Source organism: Onychostoma macrolepis, chromosome 03 (genome assembly GCF_012432095.1).
Source record: "Onychostoma macrolepis isolate SWU-2019 chromosome 03, ASM1243209v1, whole genome shotgun sequence".
Lineage (NCBI taxonomy): Eukaryota > Metazoa > Chordata > Actinopteri > Cypriniformes > Cyprinidae > Onychostoma > Onychostoma macrolepis.
The window spans coordinates 22,010,861-22,038,837 of NC_081157.1; the positions used below are offsets into that span (position 1 = coordinate 22,010,861).

General features: G+C 36.7%; 1 protein-coding gene across 1 annotated transcript in view; it reads left to right on the top strand.

Annotated features, from left to right (window-relative positions):
• LOC131537514 (protein shisa-8) overlaps positions 1-26,400 on the top strand; it is a 65,069-nt gene extending 38,669 nt beyond the window's left edge. The window contains exons 4-5 of the mRNA XM_058771034.1: positions 14,536-14,646; positions 19,557-26,400. Coding sequence (XP_058627017.1) covers positions 14,536-14,646; positions 19,557-20,023 — 578 coding nt within the window. The 3' untranslated portion in view covers positions 20,024-26,400. The remainder of the gene's footprint in view (positions 1-14,535; positions 14,647-19,556) is intronic.
• The last annotated feature ends 1,577 nt before the right edge of the window (positions 26,401-27,977 follow it).

Genomic DNA, 27,977 nt, shown 5'->3' on the forward strand with positions numbered 1-27,977 from the left:
TATATTATATATATTATATCTGAAAACAAGTCTTAATATCTTGTGCGGTTTTGCTTTTCAAGTAGGCCTACATTTATCTTGTTTTAAGGTTTTTCAGATATTTTTACTAGAAAATAAGACACAACAAGATGAATGAAAAACTCATGTGACATCATGTGACTTGCTCATAAGTGCTCATACCTTTCTAAGCTTTCGAAATTTCATAAAATTAAAAGAATATATATATCAAACTTTGCCAAAACACCATTGGATCCTACTAAAAAACACCCAATAAAATGCATCTTCAAACATCTAAATATGATGTTAGGATGTTAATAGTTCTTCACTGTAATGTTTTGCCCTGGCAGGATCTCAAGGCTGTTAAAGCCCTTTTTATTTCTCCAAATTAATACGATTATTACAGTGTGACCTTCTGCATACAGCAGTTACCGCTGAAAGGTCATCTTAGAAAAGGTGGGATCTCAAGAGGAACAGATACTCCACAAAGAAAAAGATCAAATAAAATGTTTGAAGATCTCTTGAAGGTCAGAAAGGAAGGAAAATATTTGGAATGAACTGTTTGTGTGTAGTAACAGGACACTATTTGAAATCAATGCTTTAAATAAAGGCCATTGCACACCAGACATGGTGAAGGTTGCTCATGTAAGTTCCCATCTCTTGATACATTCACACAACCTCCAAATGCACTAAAATTGGCTTTGGGAAATAAATAAAAAAGTTACTCTCCAATAGACCGACATTTTATAACATGAAAGGCTACATTATTTAAAGTGATGTTTTAATGATATAATGAGGTTTTAATTATAAAACACTTGTTTTTATACTATATATAAAAATAAATATTAATATTAATTTAAAGTTATTCAAAAACTGAAAATAAATTACATTTAATAAAAATAAAACATAAAATTGAATGGCCAAATATGTGTCAATTATAATACAATCATGTAAATATTAATAAAAAACGAATGCATAAATAATAATAAAAAAATTTGATTGTGAATTCTTTCAAAGCCTTGTCCAAAGCTAACAAAAGTTTGTACCATACTGTATTTTGGTCTGGTGCAACTGTGCAATTCAGTTAATGTTACTTCAAGGCACTTTGGAGGGATTGAAGTCGGCATGTTCCATGGCAATTTAGCAACAGGAAGCTTCCTTCCAGCAAATGCACCAATCATAGCTGTAGTAGAATATGTCAATCAAACATGCATTGATGCCTGTGTGAATGGAGTATGATTAAAGGAGAGAGAGAAAAGTACAATGGTGAATGGCAGTTACATGGAGAATGAGTGAGAGAGAGAAAGAGAGCTCAGGTCGAGATATGCTTTTTAGGAAATGGAGTGGAAAGCCCGAAAATACGAAAAACTCAGAACAGTGGAAAACATTGCACTTTCAACCTTTCTCCTTCCATCTGAAAGAGGTTTAAATGTCACAAGGCAGATAGTACATGTGGTCTGAGCAGAGACACTGAAATGTCAAGCAGGATGACGTATGTATGCGTGTTTCTGTTGATACATGTCTTTAACCCTAGAATGCATACATGGCGAGTATTTTTTTTTTTTTTTTTTGCTGTGTTTTTCACATAAAATGTTCTTTTCATTTGACATTCCAAGAATTACACAATTTAAGAGATATAGGTCACTCAAAGATGAGCATTTACTCACTCTCATGTCCTTCCATAGTGTTTGACTTCATGTGTTGAACACAAAAGCTTGTCACTTTGTAACTGTCACTTTAAGGTTTACTAAACCTAAGAAGGTTTGTATTGATATCCCTTGTTTCTACAGTACATGTGTTTCCTATGGAAGTCAAAGCAAAGCAGTGTGTTTGAAGTAAAATCTAATCTGCTACGTGACTTTCCAAAAATTATGTCTACTGAGATAGACAAGCTGTAGGCGGGATGTGTGTGGGTAAGACTCATCTGGTTTGACCTTCGTACATGTGACAGATGTTTTCAGATGTCCTCAAATCCAGCTGTTTTTCATTGCTCTGTGGAAATCGGACGGTCAAATCTGATTTAGATTCATCTGCATGAAGAAGAGCAACACCAGATTAAGCATTTTTATGTGTGGGGAATGTCATTTCAAATGACTTTATTTCTAATGTAAAAAAAAACAAAACAGGAGAAATTCTGAAGACTGCGCTGGTCTTTATTTTTCATGCAACTAAAATGAATGGGGACTGGAGCTTTCAAGCTTAAAAAAGCACTCAAAAGCACCATACTGTAAAAGTGGTCCATATGACTTGTGTGCTTCAGAAAACCTGAAATATTACGGAGCTCATAAAGGGACATTGTAATAGAAAAAATATGAGCTCTGGAGGGGAATAAAATTCAATGCTTTTCACTCTCTCACACAAAAGTATTCCTGCATTCCTCTGAGAATCTTTGCATTCTCACACAAAACATTTGCGTTCTCTTGCAAAACTATTGCATTCCCCTGAGAAATTTTACTGTACGTTCGCTTGTGAAACATTTGCGTTCTCTTGCAAAACTACTGCGTTCTCTAGAACTATTGTGTTCCACCGAGAAATGTTGAATTGTCTTGCAAAAACATTTGCGTTCTCTTGCAAAGCTATTACATTCTCTTGCAAAAACATTTGTGTTCTGTCACCAGAACAATTGCGTTCCCCTTAGAACTTTACATTCACTTGCAAAACATCTGTATTCTCTCACGAAAGTATTGCATTCCCTCGCAAAATTATTGTGTTCCCCTGAGATACTCCACGTTTGCCCTTGAAACCTTGGCGTTCTTTCATAAAACTATTCATTTTCTCACAAAACTACTGTGTTCTCAAGGGAAACCTCAAAAACATTTGCATTGCCTTGCAAAATTATTGTGTTCCCTTGATAAACTTTGACATTTACATTTGCATTCTCTCGCAAATCTATTGCGTTCTCTGAGAAACTTTGTGTTAACTCACAAAAACACTGAAATATTGTTTTTCCTCCCACTGTATTATTCTCACCACAAAATTTTGCAAGTGAAAGAGAGAATGCAAAAGGATTGAAATATAGTTTTTTTCTCCCATCTCTCTTTTTTTCATGAGCCACGTGGACTACTTTAATGAGGTATTTGTGTCCTTTTTGAAGCTTGAAAGCTACAGACTTTCTACAGCTTTCATTGTAATTACATGGAAAAAGACAAGGGAATTCGTGTTAAAAAATTCTCCTCAAGTGTTCTGAAGTCAGTCATGCAGTTTGGAATGATATGAGGGTGAGCAAACAATGACACAATTGTCATTTCTGGCTGAACAATCCCTTTAATGCACACAATCTCTCGTACGGTAGCTACATTACTAACCACCGTACATCCTGAACACATACACACCAGTTTATCTCAAAATAACCACAACAAGCAACTCTATGATAGACTGTACACACAATTCTTTTGAAACATGCTTTCACACTGACAGCATCAGCATATCATGAGAGAGGCATAAGAAGAGAGGAAATAAGAGTGAGGGTTATTTAGTGTGACAGTAGAGCAGCTGGTCTCTGTGTTAGACATCATACATGCCTTCATCTCTCCCTCCGTCCTGTCTTTTCTCATCCTTTTTCCCCCCTTTCATTCATCACCCTTCTCCCAAAACACAAGTAACTGCATGAATAACTAAACTGTGCTTCTGAAAACCTCTCATCTTCCCTTTGTCTTACAATCTCCACAACATTTGCCGCTCTTTTTCTTTTTCTTGTTTTTTTTTGTTTTTGTTTCCTTCGTTCTGGTTCTCCTATGCAGCCCAATTAGAGAGCTGCATGAGGATTGGTGAATACCCCTCCTCTGCAGGTGCACTGACCCAGTCCGACTGTGCTCAGATAGGGATTGAAAAGGGTCGTACCATCTGAAGAGCAGAGAGAGGGGAGGGGGGATGGTGACTGGAGGTGGTTTGAAGGTCAGAAAGCTGCTGGTGTGTGTGAGTGCATCAATCTGGTTTAACTGAGCAGATTCACACACACACACACACACACACACACACACACGATTGCTTCGCAAGCACTTTAAAGAGATTGGATCAGGCTGTGCTGCTGAGTGAATGAATTGCATTGTACTGTATGCACATCAATCTCTTTCACACTCACACACACACACACACACACACACGTTGGTTTATGTGGTTTACGGGGACTCTCCATAGGCGTAATGGTTTTTATACTGTACAAACTGTATGTGCTATTGTCCTACACCAACCCTACACCTAAACCTACCCCTTACAGGAGACTGTCTGCATTTTTAGATAAAAAAACAAAACACCATTTAGTATGTTTTTTAAGCCTTTTGATTTACGGGGACATAGGCAGTGTCCTCATAAACCACCTTCAAATTGTAATACCTCTGTCATACCCATGTCATTAAACAAATTTGTGTCCCCGTAAACCACATAAACATGCACACACACACACACACACACACACACACAGACAGACTGTACGTAGGAATTGTGTTGGTCCATCAGCAGTATAAACGGCTGGGTTGTACTTACCGCTGATTGTTGGGATCTGATGACACATATGCATGAAGTCTGGGAAGACTCGCTAATTTCCTGTGCTGATAATGGAGTTTCAGTGTGTACTTGTGTGTACGTGTGTGTGTATGTTAGTTTTCTACATGCTGCATATGGATGTGGAATATGTGTCATTAAATTAGTTCCAGTCCATTGAGAAGCGGAAAAATTAAACCGTACTGGCTCTGGCAGTGAGCTTGCATGTAGCCTGTGTGTGTTTGACAATCTACTAAATTTACCCTTGGGGATCAATAAAGTGTCCATCTATCTATCCATCAACACTAAAAAAAAAACATAGGCTACTAATTGTATTACCATGGCTTTTAGACATTTTTAGAAATATCCTGTCTTTAAAGTATTGCATACTTTTTAAAAACATGGTACCAGGGTATTCTTAAAAAAGTACCATGGTACAGGGATGGCGTCAGATGGTAATACCAGGCTACTCTGAAATACCATGATACTGAAATCGACAAATGATGGTATTTACGTGGTAGAGTAGAGTGGGGGAAAACGCCCCCCTACCATTTTTCCCAAAATAACCAAAAGATAAAATCAAGATAAATTTTTATTGTAACGTAGATGTTTTCACCATGAAGCTTACACTGGTGATGTACCGGAGAGAAACAGATTTCACAGTAAATGATCTAATTTTCAACTGTAAAAAAAAAAAAAAAGTTTTAAAGCTTGTTGTTTTGTAAAACATCACAGTTATATATGATATGAGAACAGTAGGGCCTGTAGATAGGGAGTACGTGTTATTTAAGAAAAATATAATTATACTGGGGTAAAACACCCCCAGGGGGCAATGGAATATTTCTGTAGTTATGCTGTTCTGAACATCAAATCCTTTGTTTTTCCATCAAATGTATTGTAACTACACTCTTAAAAATAAAGGTGCTTCACGATGCCATAGAAGAAACTTTTTGTCTAAACGGTTCCATAAAGAACCGTTAACATCTGAAGAACCGTTATGTTTCACAAAAGGTTGTTTGTGGTGAAAGAAGGTTCTTCAGATTATAAAAAGGTAAGAAAGAGATGGTTCTTTAAAGACCCTTTGACTGAATGGTTCTTTGATGAACCAAAAATGGTTCTTCTATGGCATCACTGTGAAGAACCTTTGAAGCACCTTTATTTTTAAGAATGTAGTTGGTTGAATAAAAATATTTGGATTTTTTATTGAAAAATTACCTCAAGTTAGCATCAGGTAGCTAATTAGCTAGCCAGTTAGCATCAGCTAAAAATTTTTCAAATAGGCTATTATAAGTTTGTAATTCATAATTATTGATTATATTCTTTTAAATTTTAAGCTAAAACTGCATGTACTCTGACTTTGCTGTAAATGTTTAAAGCAAATTGCTTTGTCAGACTGAGCGGCATTTTACTCGACCCATGGAGTAAAATAAAATTGCATTTGTACCAAAGGGGGCGTTTTAAATCTAATAACTGGAAAACTCTGGACATTTTTCATACTTGGTTTATAATATGGCACTGTCACTAAAACTATGATAACTTTTTCGGACACATTTAACTTTTGTTTCACCAAAAAAAAAAAAAAGACATAATCCTTAAGGACTCTACCTTACTTCAAGGTATTTCAAGAATACCATTGTACATAATATTTGCTTTATGCTTGCAATCATTTTAGGCCATTATAGTACCATGGTTTTGAGACATGTACCTAGAAATGTATATAAATGTATACCCCAAAATGTAGGGAACACCAGGTACACACATACCCAGATGTGCATTACAGCATCTCACTGAAAGCCTAATGCTCAAGAACATGGAAAATAGCAGCCAGATATATGCTAATTAATGCAAACATCTGCGTACATCTTTATCCCAATCGATCTGTCCTGCTTGATTCTGTTCCATATTTTTCAAGCTCTGTAAGTCGGCTTGCCCTGCTGAGCATTTTCCTCATACTCTCCCACACCAACAAAAGAAACTCTTAATGATGACCTACTAATGATAAAACAAGGGAAATTAAACAGAGCTTGGCTTTTACATTTCCTGAAGAAGTTTCATATTTTATTGATATCATTTTTAATGTTTAAATGCTTTCAAAGGCCATGTGAACTGCCTATGAATTTTTTGGCTATTTAATGGCATTGTGACTGTGTGGGTTGGGGAGGCACTAAAGTTAGATACACCCTTCAACAAATGGGTAGTTTTGTGTGTGTGTGTGTGTGTGTGTGTGTGTGTGTGTGTGTGTGTGAGGTAACTAAATGCATGTTGACAGCAGTAAACTGTGTCAGATTGTGTGTTGTGGCACAGATCTAGGGCCAAGTGTAGTTGTTTGACAGAAAAAGGTGTGTGTGTGTGTGTGAGCCAGTCTAACAACCCATCACTGTCACTACTGATTATTTGTCAAAGTATATCAGAGCCAATTCACGTCAATTGTAAGTGTGCACTTAGAGAAGTGCGACAAAGGAGCTGATCTCACACACACACAGCTTCACAAACTTAATTCAACTTCTGAAGTGATAAAGCAAGGCAATATGGCCTTGTCTTACTTTCTCTTTCCCTCGTGGCAGTCAATATTTCTTTTGCATATTAGGTTATTTTACTGTTTCTTTATCTCTCTTTTCCTGTCTCGGTCTCTGTTTCTCTCTCATCCTTGCGGTAAAATGCTCTTCAAAGCCTTAAAGGGCTGGACAGTAATATTTAAAAAGCTAAATGAATATGCATGTTGATTGCTCTTTCTTCCTGAGCAGGATGATGCATTATTTATGAGAAGAAGTGCGTTTTCTGTGGCGAGCCGTATGTGTTTGATTGAATTTTACCCCGAGGGACCTCCTACCCTCAGAGAACAGAAATCTCCAACTCCAATGGAGCAGATCCACGGATGGATATCAAACGCTTTTTCTGCCGTGCACATTGTTCCAGTGAGGAATCACTCTACAAAAAGTTTTGTGAAGTCTGTCTTAAAAAGTTAAGCTGAACCTCCTGTGGATGGTCAAAACAGCAGGAAAATTCCTTCTTTATACAGAAAACAGATGATTTAATCTGCAAGATTTTTTTCAGTGTGATTCTCCATTGATACCTGACCATTACTTTTAGAAAACACAACAGATTTTAGCCTCCACAAGGTCAAGCTGTGGTTTCAGTCTGGCAATATCTCCATGATTACTCCCTTTGTTTAAACAGAGAAGGACAATGTGGATTCAGACACAAAAGAAGTTTCTGTTTTCTAATATCAGATTTTTCATATTTTGTCTGCACAGAATAGCACCCAACAGTGGCACCCAGAGACAAATTAACTTATGTATGTTTAGTTTAAATCATTGCTCAACTTTAAAAATAACAGCCATTATTATCAAGGGAGAAAAGTATGTTAAACCTGTCGGATTACAAAACAATATTGCATAAATATTATGGCATAAATAGTAATAATAGTGTTTTGTTAGAATGTAATGTTTATAATATTAGATAATAATATTAAAAATATTATTTTATTAAAGTTTAAAAAAAAGTTTGATTCTGTAGACACTTAAACACAAAAATAATAACTCATAAAACACAATATCGGACGATAACTCGAATATAAAAAAAAGGTTTTAGCCTCTGACAAGCCTCATTGTTGATAAACATGTTAATAATAATGCTAATAATAATAATAATAATAATAACATTATGAATATTATGTATTATAATATTTAAAAAATGTTATTTATTAAAGTTAAAATTATTACATTTTTGATTCTGCATATCATTTATTAGACATTTAAATATAAGAATAATATATTTAAAAAGCAATATCGGAATATTCTGCATATCAGCTATCAGACACACTTAAAAATAATAAATCATAAAATTCAATATTGGAATATCTTTAGATTTCTGACAAGCTTCATTGTTGCTAAAACATTATAAACATGATGTATTATAACATTTAAAAAAGATGTTATTTATTAAAGTTAAAACAATTACATTTACGATTCTGCATAATATTTATCAGGCATTAAAATTAATAAATTATAAAAAGCAATATCAGATGATCACTTGAATATAAAATAGGTTTCATCATCTGACAAGCTCCATTGCGGCTCCTGTCGTGACTATATTGTGAATCCATATCAAATTCAATGGGATTCTATTGTAAAATCATTATTCTGGCATCATAGTGACTTCATAGTGATTCTCCTGTGATTTCTCACTTTGACTCTACTGTGGCTTGCTCTTTATTTAACTCATTCCTCTTTATGAGACGAATCATGTATTCCTTCTCAGCCAGCAAGCAAAAACAACTGGTGTGCTTTCATCATTGAAGAACAATTAGTGAACTGATTTATACCAGTCAGCCCTGACTGATATTAATCTATATCTCTCTCTCAAAAAAAAAAAAAAAAAAATTGAAGGAACAAGCAGTAAAACCAGCCTAAACGTTCTGACCATTCTTGAGCAGCAAAATCAGATTAATAATCTACAGCACACAAAGTAATTCTCCTCCGTCTGTCCTCACTCGGCCAGTTTCCGCACCTCACCAGGTTACCAGATCCCTGCAGTTATTATTAATTATGACGCAAAAGTCAGACTCCAATGGGGAAGAGGGGCAGATACAGGGAGCTACAGTTCGATAGCCATTTAGCAGTTCATTAAGTTACGTAACTCCAGTCTGAGAGGAGCACAGGTCACCCACCCATCATCTACAATGAGGAACGAGCAATGGAAAAAAATAATGGAGAGCAGAGAGAATTGGGGCAAGCAATATATTTTCAACCTTCAACATGTCACATGATGTTGATCATAAAAAAGTGGCATCCTAAAAAGTTTGTAGTATCAGATGGGCTGAGTTGACCTCTGACCTTTAGTTCTTTATTTGTTGCTGATTCATTGATTTCACAGGAATCAGTGAAGATAATGAAAGAATAATGTGAGCAAACAGAACAGGACAAAGAGGGTAAGGGGCAGATATAGAGTGAGACACAGTCATGTCTGATTGTATCAGAGTCTGATCTCCACATCTGCGTGTAATGGAGTTTAGATGATTAGATTATTAGATTACAACTGCAGCCTGACCGCAGAAAATCGCTCAGAGCCTCGTGCTCGTAATGTCAATCCACCAGCGCCAGAACTTGGAACAGTGTGGACTTCCAGGCATTGTGCACTGCAGACCAGGAATTCTCTCTTCAGGCAGAAAATACAGCCTCTCAGCTAATTTCAGATCAGTCTGTTATCAACAAACTCCATGGACATGCAGCTACTGCACGTGGACAATAAAGTAAAAAATATGCTGTATAAAGGTTCAACAAAGGCTTTCAGAACAATACATAGTTTCTTATGTGCTTTCTGAGTGGTAAAACTTTCTTTGTTCAACATAATTCTACATAATTCTATGTCCCCATAGAGTTGAGTGTTTGAGATTGAACGGCTCAAATTGTCCTGTACATACTACAGACACATTCCCAATCTAAATACAGTGAAAGATCAATTTTAATAAAAATTTAAACTGGTGATAACATTTTTCAAATCAATGTGAAAAACATTGTTAAATAAATCCTATTTTATGTCAGTAATTTAATGCGCTTGAGAGTAAAATTGGATATACAATAAGAAAAAGACACCCAAATGAAATGCAATCCCTGTGTACATGCTTATGAACTCCTAAACACTGACACAATTTAAAACTGATGACGTATCTTGCTCTACTTTTTTCAAAAAACGTCCCACCAAAACTTCCTATTTCAATAAGAAATGTCAATGCAGTATAGTACAGTATACACTGTAAAAAAAAGAAAGAAAGTTGAGCCGATTTAAAATTTTAAGGCAACCAGCTTCAGCAGATTTTTGAGTTTTCTCAACTTGTCGTTTTAAGTTTATACAACAAAAACTTGAGAATCTCCCACAAAAATAAGTTGAGCAAACTTTGGTTGCCTTAAAAAGTTGGCTCAACTTTTTTTTTTTTTTTTTTTTACAGTGTAGTACCAAGCTAACTCTACCCGTCTTTAAGTGATAGAATTGAGTTAAGTATAAGCAAATTGTGTATGAATAGAATAACACTTTTCACTTCAAACAAGCTTATTTTGCCGCTGTGTGAACATAGCCAGCCATAAAGGGTGGAGGGCCATGCACAGTCTTACACTCTTAAAAAAATGAAGGTTCTTATTGGCATCTCTGGTCCCATGAAGAACCTTTAACATCCATAGAACCTCTCCATTGCACAAAAGGTTCTTTATAATAGAAAAAGGCTCTTTAGATTATTAAAATATTCTTCAACTTGTGAAAACATGGTTCTTTTTAGAACTGTTCACTGAAAGCTTTTTGGGGGAACCCAAATTGTTCTTCTATGGAACTCCTGTTTTAAGAGTGTACAGAGTTTAGCCTCAACCCTTATTAAACAAATCTGAACCAGGTGATCAAGATCTTCAGGTTCACTAGGACTTTCCAGACAGACGTTTTGGAGCAGCGTAGATCCAAACTCTCCGGGATGGTGAATGTCCAAGAGCAGGACTGACACCCTTTGCATTGGCGAATCACTTCATATGCAAGAGCCTTTGACCAATCTCAATTACAAATTGACATTCGTTACTAAGCCACTGAATGGAAGAGCGGAAAATCTGTGCTTTTAATTAAAGAATCTCTCTGCTTGATTGACGCCGTATTACCAAACACTACCAGACTCTATTTTACCCATTCTCTTTCACAACATAACAGACAGAGAAAATAAAAAGAATTGGAAAAACTCAGAAGAAACTGAGAAAAGATGTCACACCTTTAATTATTGGAAGTCTGGCACTTCTATTCTAGAACAAGCCTCTAGAGGAAAACACTAGATCGGTATGGAGTGTTACATATCTCTTATTGTATACGTCCTTAAAAACCGGTCTGTCCGGAGAAGAATGATGCAAGAACACTTCCTGTCAGAGCTGGTGACATGACCCAAAATGACAGAAATAGTTTTATACTAAATTTATAGATTGAAATATACACTGTAAAACAAAATCAGTGCATTTTATACTACAAATATGACATCTCTGGTTGCAACGATATGCCAATTTAAGTTTTACAGATTTAACTCAAATTTACCTAAAAAGGACATTTCATTAACTGAAATAGTGTTAATATATCTAAATAGTTTTACCTTTATAATATATTGACAACCACCTTAAAAACACAAGTGGTAAAAAGAAATCCACATATTGTAATGATTCAAAGTTCATCACAATTGTTCATTACAACCTTTCCACAAGCTGAGGTAAATATTAATATAATGCTAAAATATAGAAGGTCTCATAGACACAAATACAAAACACCATCATGGTAACACACGACACTAAAAAATGCAATAAACATTCATTTAAGTAACACAATACCCAAATGTTCATAACTGATAAGAAAAAATGTGAGGCAAAAAATATAATTTCTTTACCAAAACAATAAACATAGTTTTTACATGCTCATTGTTATAATAATAAATATTTTGTGTTATGGAGAATATATGTTTAGATTACATAGTAAATCCAAGACTTTTATGTCAAAAGAGCATGTTGCTCAATAAAAAAAGGCACTTAAGTCATTTCAGATTTTGCTTGTGAGTGAATGCAAGAATGAAACATACAGATGGATTTATAAAAAGAGAGATCGCAAAGAGAATTAATTTGGAGGAACATACAGATCTCCTGTTGTGAAGGAGATTGAGTTGGTGTGGAGTTTGACAGGGGGACATGGGTCTAAATCAGCCAGGCTTTACTACAAAGACACACTGTGCATAGAGACATGAAGAAATGCATATGAGGCTCAGTATATGCGTCTTTAAGTTGCATAAAATATGGTGTACATAAAATATACAAAGTATTTTACATATTTTAATGCACATAGCTCCATTATGCTTATTGATCAATACAACGCTGCATACATGATGAAGAAACAGCTCTTTAGCTATGAATCTATTCACAATAAGCAGCATCAGTCAGGTTCTGGAAATGCTTCTGTTGAAGTCATCAGTGAGTGTAATTACTACTTTTTTTTGTTTGTTTGTTTTTGTTTTTTTAAGGGAAATTCTAGGTGATGAGCAATAGTATCCGTAAATCTCAAAAGAAAGCAAGCCACCAATAATCGCCATAAACATAATTAAAAAGTATTTATTTATCATTTTTAAAATGATCAGAATGCATCAGGCTGCGTAACAAATAAACACACAAATACATCCAGAAATTACATTTGACAGCAGTTCTGGACCGGAGGACTAGTAAAGTGGAAATGTTCTTTTTATAATGCTATGTGTGATTGTGTGTGCATGATTAACCCTTTTCAAATGTGTCAGACAGTGTCGATAAACACAGTATGTGTGTCGACACAATATGGACCTAATCCATGATCTGCATCCATTTGCGTGATATATATCCTGAGTATTTAATTGTATCTGGATGTGGCTTAAAGATCCGTCCTGCCACCCTAAAAGCACACATATGCACTAACACTAACATATATATATATGTTAAGTGCATATACACACACAAGCACAAAGTGACCTGACAGAATCAGGTCAGTGACCACACACCCCAGCCCAAAGGGGATGACACAGGATGTGTGTCCTAAATAACCTTTAGTGACCTCCGCACAGCGTATAGACAGCAGACTGTTGCATATACAGCAGTCTATTATGCAGCCGCCTTTGAAATTGTCATTTAAGGCACACGTGCACAAACATACCCGTAGGAAAGAAAAAATGTGATATCTTTATCTCAATTGTTTATACTAGACAGCAGTGACCTTGCACTTTCTCCTGAGAAAAAGATGCCAGTGACTCCAACAGTTTCAAATGAGATCTCAACAATGTCTCAAAGATCTGCACGACCCACAGTCCTAAGAAAGATCCACAAATCAAAGAAACCAATTTTACTAGAAGTGGAAATCATGGATTTAATTGTGTAATTTGCAGTGATGTCTATTAGATATCATTATTAAGATTAATAGTCCCACATTAAATTATGTCTTTAAACACGTTTCTGCTTGTGATTCATGTTGGAGATGTTTGGATTTGGTTGAAACTTGTTTTTGAACAAATGAATGGGGAAAAAAACATCCAGAACCAAAACTGCCGAAAAATTGGTGGGTGTTCACTGTCCTTTATATAAACTCAAACATTTCTCATCGAATTCTTCCAAGACCAACTGATCTGAGGCTTTGCTGTCACATTAATTTTGCAGCTTGTATTATGTTTCAACAATTGTCTCAATTGTTTTATTTCTCAAAAGGGATTACTGTTTTTTTGAGCAGTGACATTTATAGATATTAAGACTGTTATCATTGTATGTGTACTTTGTCTTATATATTTTGTTTTACTCATTTTTAACTTGTTTATACCTGAAACAGGAATAAATCCACCAGTGCATTAAGACAAAATACACATGCACCAACCCTGTAAAGCCTGATTTACGAAAGAATAGTCATAAAAATCTAACTATTTGAAATGGAAGAGTTTATTGAATCTTTAGACAAAATATAATCTCTAATACAGTAAGCTTCATAGGGATAAAGATACTGTTATTTCTCTGGAAACTAGTCTTAATATCTTACGCATTGCCACTTCTCAAGTAAATTAATCTTGTTTTAAGGATTTTTACAGCTATTTTAACTGAGAAGAGAGTCAAAAAGGCTAATTTAAAAACTTTTTGCAGTGTACTTGCATAAAACATAACTGAGAACTTCATTAAGATTGCGGCGTTATGCAACAGCAGCCTACATTCACATTTATACAACAGACACTGTTATTTAAAGTCACAAAGTCATTCCAAGCTATACATAGCATTAGTTCATGTGTTTCCTGAGATCTGAACCCACGACCTTGACGCTCTACAGAAACCTCTGAGCTATAAGACTCATGCATGTCCTTCGTTCCCCTTTACTCGCTGAAATTAACGGCAGGCTTTCTCCTTTACTGTATAATCACATGCACTCATCGCTCTGTAAATGTGCTGACTTCCCATTTACTAATGCACCCCTCCTCCTCGTGTCCCTCTCTCTCCTCTTTGCTCCCTTGTTCCTCTCTACCCTCCTTCTCCTCCTGTGCTTTCTCTCTTCCTTCAGAGCATAACCATCTGAATAACGTCACGCTTCCTCCTTTGAGTCCCGGAATGACTCTGTCCCAGCCTCACAACAACCTGGGCTTCAACAAATACTCCTCTCTCAAGACCATGGGTAAGATGCATGCACAAACAGCTGCCACATCTTGTAATGCACGCCATAAACGCCACACATGTTCATCAAGGTCACTTTACCCACAACCACTGATTACCATTGCAAATCATACCCAGTGTCATTGACTACAGGGAAAACACACAATGTAATCACATATGCAAATATCACCTCTCAGATCAAGAGGGAAAAAACCCTGACATGTTATTAGAATCACAGACGGGCGTTCTTGGGATCGTGTACTGTACACATGCGGATATGATAATAATGGACACAAACACACACTAAGTGTGACCTTATCAATCACAGCATGAATCCAAACACAGAGGGGCCAGTTCACTAAACAGCCACACTAGCGTTTGTTCTAGCACATTACCCCCCGAGACACATATAAATACACACTCGCTGAGAACTAGGGGCTGAGGGGAAATTGGCTGAAATGTACTAATGATTTCTATACATGAAATTAAGGAAAAATATACACCATATGCTGCAGGAACAACAGCATTAAAAAATAATAATAATAAAAAAAAACTGATTCAAGGATACTAAAGCTTCGATTTTCATAGAATATTTGATAATATACTATTTTATTTAACTGGTTGTACCATGAAAAATATAAAAATAAAAAGAACTATAAAATAATAAAATAAAATAAATATAGTTCGGTTTGAGGTTGGTGCATTTATTTAAAAATGTTTTTGAAATGAGTCATTTCAAAAGGCTGCATTTATTTGATCAAAAATATAGTAAAACAGTAACATTGTGAAGTATTACTACCATTTAAAATTTTCTGTTTGAATATATTTTAACATATGATTTATTCCTGTGAGCAGGCGTTACTCCAGTCGTCAGTGTCACATGATCCTTCAGAAATCGTTTTAATATCTGGATTTGCTGCTCCAGAAACATTATTAATTATTAATGTTGAAAACATTTTTTTTCCCCCAATTATATTATATTATTTTTCAGTTCTTAATATTTTTGTGTAAACAATAATTGTTTTCAGGATTTTTAAAGAAAAGAAAGAAAGAAAAGAATAGCATTTATTCGAAATAGAAGTCTTTTGTAACAATACTCTAAATGTCTTTACATTAACTTTTCACCAATTTAATGCATCCTAGCTGAATAAATACGGAGTAAATCGTACTGACTCGGTAGTATATACTACAAATCTACTTTTCCCAGCTACTTTGAAACTAGTTTGCTACGCTTCAGCATACAAACACATAATTTTAAGTTATTTAACAAAATAAATGAATAGTTAACCTAAAAATGTAAATTCTTTTATCATTTACTCACCCTTCACACATTTTTGTCTTTTGTGAAACAAAAAATAAATTATTTTATTATTTTATTTCATTAAAGTGTATTTAAGTGTATTTAATTTGCTTAACTATCCAAACTATACATGATTATTTGGATACACTCTCAAAATTAAGCTTGTCACTGAGACTGTACCCTTAAAAGAACTAGGCTACTTTGTACCTTATTTATACCTAAAAGCTTCATAGTAGTTTCTTAAGGGTACTTACTGTATCACTACTCTAAGACATTAAGTTTAAAACTTAGATTTATACTGTATACTTCATGTTCTACTACAAAACTTGCTGTCTTAACATAAGAATTAACATACCTTAGAGATCTGTTGAACATCTCAGGAAGCCTAATTGTGACAAATTCTCAAAATTCTTTTCAGCTCACAACAAAAAATACCATTACATGATGCTATTAAAAGAAAACTTCAAGTCAATACACAATGCATGTTGAGAAAGCTGTTTGTAATCTGGCACAGTGTAATAAGGATACACTCTAAAAATGCTGGGTCAAAACAACCCAATAGCTAGGCTTGTCCATATTTCACCCAGCACTGAGTTGTGACACTTACAATTCATTTCAAATAATATATCATTTCAAAATATAATTTCATAAATCAATAAGAAATTGATTCATTGATATAATGAATTGCATAGAGTGAAGAATTTGATTTTAAAATGATGCCTTTTTGGAGGTTCTGGACATTCTTAACATTCTTAAGATTTGATTTCTATTGTGGGATCTTACTAATGTAAAACATATTGTTTCTGTTGCACATATTTAGCCCACATCAAAGAGATATGAGAGGAAAAAACACCCAAAGATGGAGAGGGATTTATTTTTTCCCCTTCAACCAATGTGTAGTTATTGTACAACCGTGTGCAAGCAGTCTCTGGCACGGTTTCTTCTGTTGGATTATTGCATTTGGAAAGCTTGAGGTGGATCAGCCCTGACTGCGCTGGCAAAGAAAGCGGATGGGGAGAGTTCAGCAGGGCAAGTGGAGAGAAAGATGAGAGGATGATGGGAGAAAAGAAGGAGGAACATGCGCGTGGGGAGGGGAGTGTAATGAATAGGGTTGGAGCCAACTTGTGGCAGGTGTCTAAGACAGCTTCCCAGCACTGTCTTAATTAAAGAATAACGATCGGAAACAGACAGACAAATATAGAGAAAGGCAAACTAAATTAAACAGAGAAAGTTGTGAAGAAAAAAACAAGGGAGAAAAGCCAAGAAGGAGGTATAAGAAAGATGAGGGAAATAGTAGATGTAGTAAAGAGGGGAAGAGATGGTAAGAAAGGAAGAGAAGAAATGGACAGAGAGGCTGTTGGTACATTTACCGTCTGTTCATTAGTTAGATACATATGTTCACTCTCTGAGCACTTCCTGTGTTTGACATCATCAGGCCGTTATGTCACGTTGTCTCCTGTTGCAGTGCCTGAATGCCCCTGAGGACCAAATACACACACACACACACACACACACACAATGTTTTTCTATCATTTCATTGACTGCTATTGTATTTATACTGAGGTAACAATATGTTCAATATCCTAATCCTAACACTCCATTAAATCTTTTTGCAATTTTACGTTTTATTACACATTACAACATTATTTATAGTCTACAAATGCATTTTCCCAAAAATGAAGGCAAAATTGACCCAAACACATATGCACATTGCACATATGATAAAATAATTACTAAAAACTAACCATAATCTTAACCTTTGTACTAAAATAAAACTTTTTGCAGTGATACAGTAATTTAATAATGATACTACTGTATATCTCTGTCTAGATAGAATCTTTTTCAGGCTAGTTTTGTGTATATGGCATAAGTGTGTGTGTGTGTTAAATCTGTTCCTCTCTTGCTCATTATCAGGGTAATACATCTTGGTGTCCTTCTCTTTAAACACACTCCCTAAATAATTCATGCCTGCTCAACGCACACGGCCCACATTATCTATTCACTGGACCTTCACTGGAAGTCGACTGAGTTGTGATTCTTTAGCTCCTCTCTTCTCCTTCAAATTCAAATCAAAACACTCCTGAATTAAAAAGCACATGAACGTGCTAATGGATGTGCACACTTAAAAACATAATATGAGCTAATCTGCCTGTCTAACTGCATTAGCAAATTACTGCTTGATTCACTATCTACAGGAACAAATTAACATCCTCATTTGGGTAAATTTTGTCATATTTCTACACACAGATTTTGTCACTTCTTCAAACACATAAGACGTGTTGTGCTGAGACATGGTTTATTTGGCCCTCAGCATGTTGCAACATTCCTAAACCCCTTCAGGTTTCATTCTGACCTTCTAAGCTGATTGTAATACTAACCGACATTCGCTCAACTACAGACTGTGAGCTTGTCCATACTGATGCAGTCAAAAAGAATCATAACAGTAGCTGCTAATGCCAAGTTACCACAGTTTAACTTTAGTGACTACAGTATTTTGGCAGAAACAATGATTGCCACCGGACCAGAATATACTTTACTTTGAGATCACACGTACACATACAATGAAATTATGCTACATGCTTGTGTGCCTTGTCAAAAGGTACTCGCCTCACGCATTAGCCGTGACTCAATCGATAGCGAGAAAGGACAGTATAGGAAGTCAGGATGGAAAACAAGAAAAAGGAGACAAAAAAGACAAAACAGTGAAGCAAGGTTGTATATGTCTGAGGGTAGTGAAGCGAGTGGCCTGTCTATAGCTTGCAGCACTCAGCGGAGATGGGCTAATTTGACGAGACAGGCTAAAAGGCTAACTCTGACAACTATGCTAACGTGCTAACCCACTTCAACCTGCAAAAGAATAAAATAACCAGCCTGTCTTATACCATTTGTAACCCTTACTGGCATCTATGACACATGTACCTAACTTTCACAAAGCCACTGTAAATATCGCTAATCAAAATACAACACACAATAGCGCATAATAATTATACTCTGCATTTATAACTGCAGCTTCTGTAGTGAGATTACCATAGTAAACACCAGGTAAAACTGTGGATTGTTGCTTCAAGCAAGTATAAAACATTTCACTGGAGTGCCTTTTGGGAAATGTTGCAGTACGCTTTAAAAACGTTCTAGAACATGCTTTGTAGGTTGTCCTTGTACCTCAAAGTGTCACTATAACACATTTTAACCATACAAACAAAACCAGATCAAACTGCAAACCGTTCTGCTGTCTCCTTTCAACTATGTGCATCATCTCTTCACTGGACATTACTTGCATTGATCCTTTCAAACAGAGTCCTGCCTCAGGACACATATAATTCATATTTCATCATGACCATGATGTGAACAGCCACAGCTCCCTCCAGTCACTGTATGTACGTGCATGCACGTATCCATGTGTATGGCGTGACGTAAAAAAATAGCAGAGGGCATCCTCATGTCACGCTTGATGACCCTCTGGTGTTTTACTCATTAGATCCTCTAAACACTAAATATAGTCAAATACATTAGGTTTGTACACCGTAGGGTACTACTAAGCAACACTACTAAATTAATCTATTGCATATTTGTCACAATGTTAGCCTCTTTATTTCTAACTCTTTGTTTTTTCCTGCCCTTTTTCTCTGCAGATACTACAGCAAGGGATTACTACCCCAAGAGCTACCCCATGATGGATTATGCACACCGTCAATCCTCGCCTGCAACCTTCCAGCCCATTGCTTTCCACCCAAAAGACAAACCCTTTCTTCCCCCTCCGGACATCCATACTCCTTTGGCCATCACCATTACATCAGCTCAAGTCCCCAAGCCCAAGATCTCCAAGACTAACACCCACCCGCTCACCTCGAGCTCGGCCTTCAAAGTTTGGGACCCCAACAAGAGCCATGTCCAACATCAGGTCCCTCTCATGATGCAGCCACAGCCACCACTGTCCCATCCAAACAGTCGGCGCCAGGCCTTCTCCAACAAGCGTCAGTTTAGCATCGAGACTCTTCCAGAGTTGTTCACTCAGCCTCTTGGGTACGGACAGTCTCCGCACCTCCACCCGAAACACAAGGGACTGCCCACGAACAGCAAAACAGAAGTGACGGTCTGAGGGGAAAGCCTGTAAAGGATACAAACACAAGAAAGCATGATTATGATTAGACAACCGGATGTGAAAGCTTCTACACATGTGCTTCAGTTATATTTATAGCAAATTTCCTCCTTGTATTTGTTTTGGACTAGATTTATATTCATCGCACTATAATACAAAGAACTGAAGGGGAAAACGTTGCATGGTCTTGATTTCAATTCTTGATGGGCCTTGAACCCCTGGTGATCCTACCTCCCCTCTAAAATTCTGGCCTGTTGTTCTTGTACTGCTGGCCTTCAGATGTCTCTTGTGGCCCAGACCCATGTGTCCAATAGCAAAGGGCAGGATCCTTGCACGTCAGGAGCCTTCACACCCTTCTGGACAAGGCCATTGTGCTGTCAGCTTCCATCAGCCAAGAGCTGCCACACAGTGAGATATTATTTAGACAATTCTAGACCACTGAGGACAAAGAACAGCGAGGAAGCATACGGAAGAGGACAGCAAAGAAACCAAGGTGCCCCGTGAGAGGGAAAGAGAGTTTCAAGTGTTGTGATGTCTAAGGGTTTGTTATTTCAGTCAACGGATAAGGGTCTAGGTGAATTTGGCAAAGTCCAATGTCCCTAGGTCTCTTTACCTCAACACCATCACCAAAGGATGCATTCCAGCACTTGTCCAGGGAGCAAACCACCAACATCAAGTCATAGCTATTCTGGCTGTTTCTATTTCCAACTCTTGTTTGAGACACAGCACAGGTAAAGACAAGATCGATAAGCAAGTCTCTGTTACAGACAGACCTCAAGAGAGACTTTTCAGGGGACGACAGTCGCCCGCAGAGATGAGGTGCCATAGTGATGGAGGAGGTGAACAAATCTGGCAATGTCATAAGTAGCACTGCCAAAACAACTTTGCTAAATTGACCCATGTGTATTCTCTGCAATATCTGTCAAACAGCCTGCTTCCTTTGAATACTTCTGAATGTAAATAATTATCCTTTTGGTGAGAGCAAGAACCTCTTAGACAGATGATTTGGTGGCAAAATCTAGCATGTATCAGCAATACCTACACCCTATTGTAGCATCCTAATGCACATGGCATGGGAAACCACTAAATCTGGTTGTGGGCTTCAGATTTAAAATGAAATGTTTAGGTGTCTCGGGAGTAGCTCAAGGAAAATGGTAGCAATACTAGGCCTATCTGTCCTCTCCTGCCTGGGGCCAAATGACTGATGGACACAGCTGTCAAACTCACTCTCTCTCTGCTGTTCCAAGCTGTTCCCAGCCAGGCGTTTGGCTGCCACACTGCCACCGAACAGCAGGGGGCGCTGTAATTGATGATGGCCTGCTTCTAATACAGCAGATCCAAAATATGTTCTCCCATACTGCCTGTAGACACAATTTTTTTTTCTTGTCTGTCTTATCTTTTTTTCATTGACAATGGATCTGAATGGAGATTTATGGTTCTTGCTCAAAGACAAAAGGCGCGACCACAAAAAAAAGTTTAGATTTTTTTATGCACCAATTTAAAGAAGACCTGCAGAGATGTCTGATGGTGACCTCTTGCTTCTTTACATAATAATAAAGCATCTGTTTACCAAGCAAACGGTTGTGTCTAAAAAGTAGCACACTTTGTTTGAACAGCCTTGGAAGATTTTACAGGCCACCTAGGGACTATAAAAGAGTGTGAAATGTTCAACGAAACTGCTTGCAAATAAAACGGCAGTATTGCGAGAGGCAGAGAAGGATTATTGAACTCGGAAGGAGGAGGAAACGCACTCGTAATGGTACAAAGCGTTCCTTTCTAAACACTAGTTCGCATTATAGTCATTGCAGTACATGGTACGGCAGTTGGGTCTGTAATGAACTATAAAGGACGAAAAAAGAAAGAAACAAGTAGCTCTCTCTCTTTATATCCTCACCAGCTTCATTTTGGAGATAATTTCTACTTGTGGACCAACTCCAGGGACAGCAATTCCAAAAATATGACAACAATTACAGTTACAGCATGTTCCTGGATGGCTATTTTCAACCGTTGAATTGATGCGAGGATGTATCAACATGCTCTCTTGGGTCAGCATCGAGTCAAATTATCCTGAGCTACTGTGATGCTTCGTTCTGTTTCGGTGGCAATGGCTCCAGGGTGTCATTGGGTTTCAGGGGCAAATCCTGGAGGACAGACACGGCTGTCAGACTCTCCTGGCACAGAGATGTCAAGCGATGCCAAGGTGAGCCAACTACACAGCCCTCTGCCTGAAATGGAGCCACTTTGTCGCCCGGGAGGTCATGAAGTCTGTCTTTGAGGAATGCCGGAAAAGAGCAGAGCAGATTTAGCTTTTGACAAAACCACAGTGACGAGATCTCTGGCTAGATCAGCTTAAACCCTGCATCAGACGAATCAGTCAAATAAACTTTGACATTAACTCAATAAAGCACTGGATTGGTCAATTAACTACTTAATTCCACAGGTTAAGGACTATAAAGTGAAATCAAAAGAGGTTGAGTGCAATCACATCTGAAACACAAAGAAACACAAGGTGTAAATATCTACTTTCAAATTCCTTCGGTGTGAAGAATCGTTTCCAGTGGTTATTTTAAACCACCCATATAAGCTGAATGACTGTTGTTTCTGATTTCTTCTTAAAACGAAAGCGTTCTACCTGTGATGTGAATGCCACCGGGTAGCATTTTATCTTTAGCAATACATGATGTACTTTTTACTGTTTATGTACTATTTGCAATGTCGTCTTTTTTTGTACCGTAAGCGTAATTGGAATCAAAGTCGAGCCTGCCGCAGTTGACAACCATTTGACGGAGATGAAGTGCTTCCGAATTTTAACACCCTTCTCACCTTCCTTACTAACTTAAAAGATGTCTTGCCATATTTGAAGCTTGCGCTATATGTATAAAGCCTATAATTTTTAAAAGACGTATTATAACCAATGCTTGAAAGACATGTTAGTTGCCAGTCCAGAGACATGTACTATGTATATTGGAGAATCACATTGTTCCCATTTGTTTGGTGGCTCCATTCGTTTGGTGGTATGTTTGACCGATCTAATCTTATGCACTATTCTAAGCTGTACCTTTTGCGTATGTATAATTAGGATGAACTCTACTAAGGGCTTTAAAAGAGGTATGTGCTCTTAATAGGAGTTGCCCGTGTTCAACATGGAAAGGGTTAGTTTTTCAGTACAGTTGCTTGTATCGGAGCGGACAAAGTTTGCTAGGGTAAAATATAGCAAGAGATTGCGAAAGTGATGCTCTGTCCTGCGATCAAAATCTTGGGCAATTTTTTTGCCACAACACACTCTGCGTGTGTGTGTTTGTGTATTACTCTCCATCGCAAAGCAAAAATTAGGTTCCCTCTTTGAGAAAACGGGACGTTTCTTGTTTGAACCCTGAAGAGATATGCAAAAACGTGTTAAGGACATATGAGAGCTCATTACAGAAGTGAAAAAAGATGACTGCTCTAAGTTTGAACTTACCAGCATTAAAGGAAATCCAAAGCCAGCTACAGCAATTGCAGGTTGATCCTAATTAAAAGCCAATGGTTGTATCATTGATAAAGAGAATGACGGGAAGACTAATTAGGCTTGTCTGTTGACTTAAACAAGGCCAGTTTTTTTACAGCAACACTATATTGAGAAATATCTCCTGTCATGTTTCTTGTGTTTTACATGTTTGCTGATTATATACGCCTGTTTATTCATACATCAGGGTTAAAAGAGCAAAAATATATAAATATTGTGTAAAAAATGTATGTATATGATGTGAATATAAAGCAGCATTAGTTCACAGCCTTTCACAAACACAATCACAAACTAAAGCTGAGGATTTGACATTGTAAACACAGCGTTTTGTGTAACTTTCCCAAAGGCTTTTCTAGATGCAGCCAGCTCACGTTACTCCGTGTCCTAACTAGGTGCGATGTGACACATTTCCAAGTAATTTATTTGTCCAAAATGCCATGCAAACATAGAAGTGACAGCTTGGTTTCTGGAAGTATTATTTCCCAATGGTATTTAAAATAAGTGTTGAACTAAACAAACGTCTCAGAGATCATTCAATCAACATTTAATTCGAAGCAAAAAATAAATAAATTAAAATGGGAAAAAGAGACTATACTTTCTTTTGAAGCAATTAAGTTTTCATACCAAGAAGCACTGCAAATTATGTAATAAAATGAGCAATCAGCAAACAGCATACATAAAACTTTAATTACATCATTAGCAGGGCTTTTTGGGATCACTGGGAATATTACTTCCTGTTGTGCTCTTGCAGGATTTTGGACCAGTAACTTCGGGCTACCCAAAACAGTGCTAATAACAGAAGTCATGCCTGGTTAAGACAGAGTTGTTCACTTTCTGAAATAAATAGCCCACTGCACTCTTTTTATTCCTTTTATACACAGCTCTCTATCATCAGCATTCACTCTCTCTTTCCCACTCGTCCCTCCTCCTCTGACTCTTCAAGGCTCAATGGACGTTCACACTGACTGTGATTAAACTAAATGGTTTAATACCATTCTAAATGGTAGTGGCCATATTACATGGTTTATGTGCCTAAAATTGACCTTTACCTTACCTTAACTTTGTTACATCAATAGTTGTTGTCACTTGTGCCACCCATAAATTGGCAACTCTTGATAAAAAGGAAAAGGCACTGTCAGTGTGTACATCCAGACACATTTCATCTTTGTTACCTTGAAACTGACATAAATATACATACAGGGTCTGTAGAGGGGTGTAAGAATTACTGAAAAGTTATACTTTAGTATGGGTACTGTGAGAGCATTTTACTTCGTTAGCCAAAAATATAGCCTACTTAAAAATATACTCAAGGGAAAGAAAAAAAATCTGCATTTGCATTACAGTTAATAAATAAAATAAAATAAATAAATAAAATAGTACTTTTGTACAGCAAGGACACATTCAATTGTTCAAAAGTGACAGTAAAGACATAATTTTATCTTACAAATGATTTTTAAACCTCAACTACTGCACCATGGCTGACAATTTCATTGATTATGAGCTAGTTTTGTCGCGTCACTCGCTCGCAGTGTGGACCTGATATTACTGTAGTCTCTTCTCTCCTTGCTTTAGTCTCTCTGTTACTGTCTCGTTTGTGTTTGTTCCTCCATTTCTTTCTCTCTCTCTATCTCGTCGGGACAGTGGGAGGTGTAAGTCTTAGCTGTCAGTGATATCTAAGTTAATATGGGTCTCCTGAGGCTGGGGAGAGAGAGAGAGAAATGGAGGATAATACAGTACATGATGATGAAGAACTGTGGGTGGAGAGAGGAGATCTGTCATCCTATCCTCTCGTTTCCATGTACTTCATCTCTTTTGCTTGTCTAATGCCCCATTTCCATATCTGCCATGCTTTCCCCCCCCCTTAAGTCTGGTTGCACTTTGAGGAGACTCTGAATAATTCAGAGAAATAAAATTTACAGGACGGTGAAGGAGGGAGACAGTCAGGGAAACAGCTGTAGAGAGCATGTGAAAGACTGGAGATTCAAAAGCCAAGCTGAAATGCACCTGTTTGAGAAGAACCACAGTTTTTAGTCATGTAAGAGTGTAAGTTGCACATTTTAAAATACATTTATGGACTGTTCCAAAGGTCAATGTCTAGGAAGGTTTGGTTTGACTCTAAAGGAGTATCCTAAACTCAAAACAAGCTAAAGACCCCATGAATTTGCTTGATGAGCATGTTTTCTGCCCTATGTTAACATATTCTCTGTTAAAACAGGAAGTTGAGGTTGGACACACTAAAATCTCATTCTTACTCTTCCTACTCTTTCTTACCGATGTAAAAGTATAAACACTGAAGCTAAAATGTGTTAACGTGACACTAATTTAATAACATTCCTTACTAACCTTGTCTGTACTGTATATCAAATAATATCCACATTTTCCTGTCATGAGCTGTCGATATACTTGTTTTGAGATGGAATATTCATTTTAATATTAACAGAACATTGACCATTCAGTTCATCTAATAATAAGAATAAAAAAACTAAAATTCCCATGTTTCAATGCAACAATTTTTCTTACTGTCATGAAGGAAGAGATCTAACGTCGGCATGAAAGCAACCTTATTCAATAAATTGTGAATATTATTATGAAACCAATTTTTACTGTAAGCAATGAAATGACTGAACATATGGTAGAGCACTTTTGATGTTAATGATGACAAGGGCAATGATGAGGTTGATGATGCATGCCGACACAACAGCAAAGAAAATGCCAATTGTTTCTACGACACTAGTTGCATTTTCTAAGGAACATACGGACACGTTCCAACTGATTTAATGGCTTTTTAAGCATAATATGTTTATAACAGAAACATTGTTAAGTGTTCTTTGTATAAACTTGTTTAAAAAATAAAAGGCAAAGTGAAAAACTCCTCTGGACTGAATCTGATTAATGCTGTCAGATGGGGATCTGTCAGTCTGATCTCTGCTGTCTGCTATTTCTGAGGAAATCATTCAACATACTTCATAAAAGAAAGTGCATAGTGAACTACATAGAAAACATTGAGATATTATGTAAAAGTGTGATGTTATTCACATGCTGCAAAGGAACCCGTAACAGTTTAGTCTCATGTAAGCTGACTTTCAATTATGGGAACAAAATCTGGTCCAATTTGCAGCTTTTTGGGTCAAAAACTGCCCACTTAGGGAAAATGGTGTCTGTCTGACATGTAAAAGTTTTTACATAAAGTTCAAGAAATGTTAAACTAGAAATGAATCAATTCTGTAACATTAGTTTATATAGTAATGCTGAACAGATGTGTTGATAATTTTTAGTTCATTTTATCTAATGCATTAACCACAACGTTAACTAGTTAATCTGTTAATGTAAAGAGATGCATTAGTAAATGTGTAAGTAAACATTAGCAAAACATTAAATAACCCTGAACAGTCGAGTTGTTCATTGTTAGTTCATGTTAACTAATGCATTAACAAACACATTTGTATATGAATAAGTTAACATGAACAAAGATTAAGTAATGCTGAACAGATGCGTTGTTCACTGTTAGTTCATATTAACTAATGCATTAACTAACGTTAACTAATACAACCTTATTGTAAAGTGTTACCATAATATTTGACATTATTACTGATTTTACTGTATTTTTGATCAAATATATGCAGCCTTGGTGAGCATGAGAGACTTCTTTCAAAAAAACTAAAGCAAAAAAAAGCTATATTTTTTTACATCCTGTTGTAACTAAAGATATCACCTCAGAAATAAAGTAGAAAATGCAGCTTTCATTCATTTGATAATAATTTGACTTATGGAAACGGTGTAAAATTAGGAACTGATGATTTCAGCCAACTCTCACCAGTTACAGTATGTTTGCTATAAGCATTAGACGATCCACTGGCAGGCCTGTTGTTTTTAGTAGCCTGAGAAAATATTTGGTAGCAAAGATGTAACCACAAAGCCGTCTATCACAGCAGTTTAATTGGAGAGAAACTCAAGGAACAAAGACAACTTCACTCACTCATTCACATTAGAGGTGCTTGAAAACAGAAGGAGCCGTGACCCCCTGCAGCTTTTGCCCACATTCAGCCGTCTGATTTTAAAATGGATCCATTCGCTGGCTGCGCACTCCTGGAAAAAAAACATTCACAGTAGTTTCAGAAACCTGATATTATTTTAAACCGATAAAAGTGACCATTTTGTCATGACAACTTGTTTACAACCATACAACTCAAGCACATACATAAATTGAATGTTTCAGGGACATCGATAAAGCATTGCAGTGATCACATATTTTTGTAGGCCAACACAAAAGTTGGCACCAACCTGGTTCTCTCGACTAAAACCCAATAGTGTTTGTCCATCGGCTTTTGGGTTATTGCAGAAAATAAGTTCTGTGACCCACAAAAGTTTATGATTCTTACACATTTCGTTCATGATGATCTTCACAAATGAAGCCTAAACACAATCGGCAGAAGTAAAAATCTAAGTGTA